This window comes from Montipora foliosa, chromosome 3, assembly GCF_036669935.1.
Source record: "Montipora foliosa isolate CH-2021 chromosome 3, ASM3666993v2, whole genome shotgun sequence".
In the NCBI taxonomy this organism is placed as follows: domain Eukaryota; kingdom Metazoa; phylum Cnidaria; class Anthozoa; order Scleractinia; family Acroporidae; genus Montipora; species Montipora foliosa.
In genome coordinates this window covers 14,196,276-14,197,725 of record NC_090871.1, presented here as the reverse complement: position 1 = coordinate 14,197,725, position 1,450 = coordinate 14,196,276, and the positions used below count along the sequence as shown (strand labels likewise).

The 1,450-nt window shown below is 38.3% G+C and overlaps 1 protein-coding gene across 1 annotated transcript in view; it reads right to left on the bottom strand.

The window, feature by feature from the left end:
- The window catches only part of LOC137995278 (chymotrypsinogen A-like), a 10,775-nt gene extending 9,554 nt beyond the window's left edge, over positions 1-1,221 (bottom strand). The window contains exons 1-2 of the mRNA XM_068840852.1: positions 1,130-1,221; positions 239-442 (exon numbers count right to left, since the gene is read on the bottom strand). Of these exons, the coding sequence (XP_068696953.1) occupies positions 239-442; positions 1,130-1,199 (274 nt within the window). The 5' untranslated portion in view covers positions 1,200-1,221. The remainder of the gene's footprint in view (positions 1-238; positions 443-1,129) is intronic.
- Positions 1,222-1,450: the final 229 nt, after the last annotated feature.

The window sequence follows — 1,450 nt, the reverse complement described above, 5'->3', positions numbered from 1 at the left end:
TTACCCCCAATGTACAGATAAATAAGTGCTTTCAGGCGGGGCCTATAGGGGAATAATATCCTTGCCCAAGAAGCCTAAAAAGTCTTATGCCCCGGTTTATACGTCGAACTTTTCCTTTCAAGCAAACCATAAGTTTCGGCCATATATATGAACATTTGAATCGTCAAGAATTTTATCAAGCGCTTGACTGATTGTGTTATTTATTGGTGCTTCTAATGAAAACTATCGTAATACGTACCCACTACAACCGTGTAACTACCAATCTGGTGGTCTCTTTCAACGCAATTGGCAGCTGTGACGACCCAATTGACTTTTATCAAAGATCCTCCGCAGATGTGGCGTCCATTGTACCTTAGCGAAACCATCCAAGGCCAGGAATGAGCGGTGGCATCTTTGCCATTCACAACTCGCTTTCGTAAGTCATCTCCACTGATTCCACATTCTAAAGAGAAGCGAGTGTTTCAGTTTAAGTTATCCCAATAAATTACCTAAATACCAGAAATACGTTCATGGGTATTGTCCATACTGATCGTCCGATAATTTAAGCATACTTGTTGAGATATTCTTTCGCTAAAATACCGTTCCCTATTCCTTGTTTCTCGTAGTTCCCAGAATGAAGACGTTTTGGTACAACGCTTTCAAATTTTACCCGATTCGATAAATTACCACAGTAGATCAAATTTAAAAAAGCAATTAGTAGTAAGTGAAGCAAGCCGTAATGATTAAACTGCAATTCCTGACAAATTAAAAAAAATACCTTAAGTCGTTACGACGTAACCTCTAACAAATTTAAAATGTTTAAAACCTTTTACCCTGCTCATCAAGATGCAGTAACACTATCGGATTAACCGACAAAACATTTGACAAATAAAGCAGCTTCATTATTGCGATGTAAGAAGTTATACTTTCACGTTGTATAAATAATAAACAAAAAGAAAATCTGCAGCTAAGACCATGATTGACAAAGAAACTTAGCTGCGTTTGAAGGGAGCAGAAACTTGAAGTTCATTGCAATTTAGTCTTGATTAATAAGCTAAGATAAATAGGCAATCGTGTAGTATCGTAACATGTAGAACGAGTACAACTTTTGCATAAGCTATATTTTTAAATTAGTAATAATAAGTTGTACCTCGAGTTTGTGTGCTGTCCAGAATAAATACGAGTGCAGTGAATGTTATTGCGAAAGCAGCCGGCTTCATCTTTAAGAGGTGGGCGTTATGATTTTCGGTTTTGGCCGCTTTTTAGGCCGGTTTTTCGGTTTTTGCACCGAAAAACTTCGGGTTTTCGGTTTTTGTGTCTCTTACGGTGTCAGGTTTTTCCTTTTTTTAGCATTTGGTTTTTGGTTTTTGGCCAAAATACAAGCGGTTTTTCGGCTCTGGGATCCAATGCAGTTTTCGATTTTGCCTGTTCGGTTTCTGGTTTTTGGTTTCCTCAATCGAGAGCGCGTGCC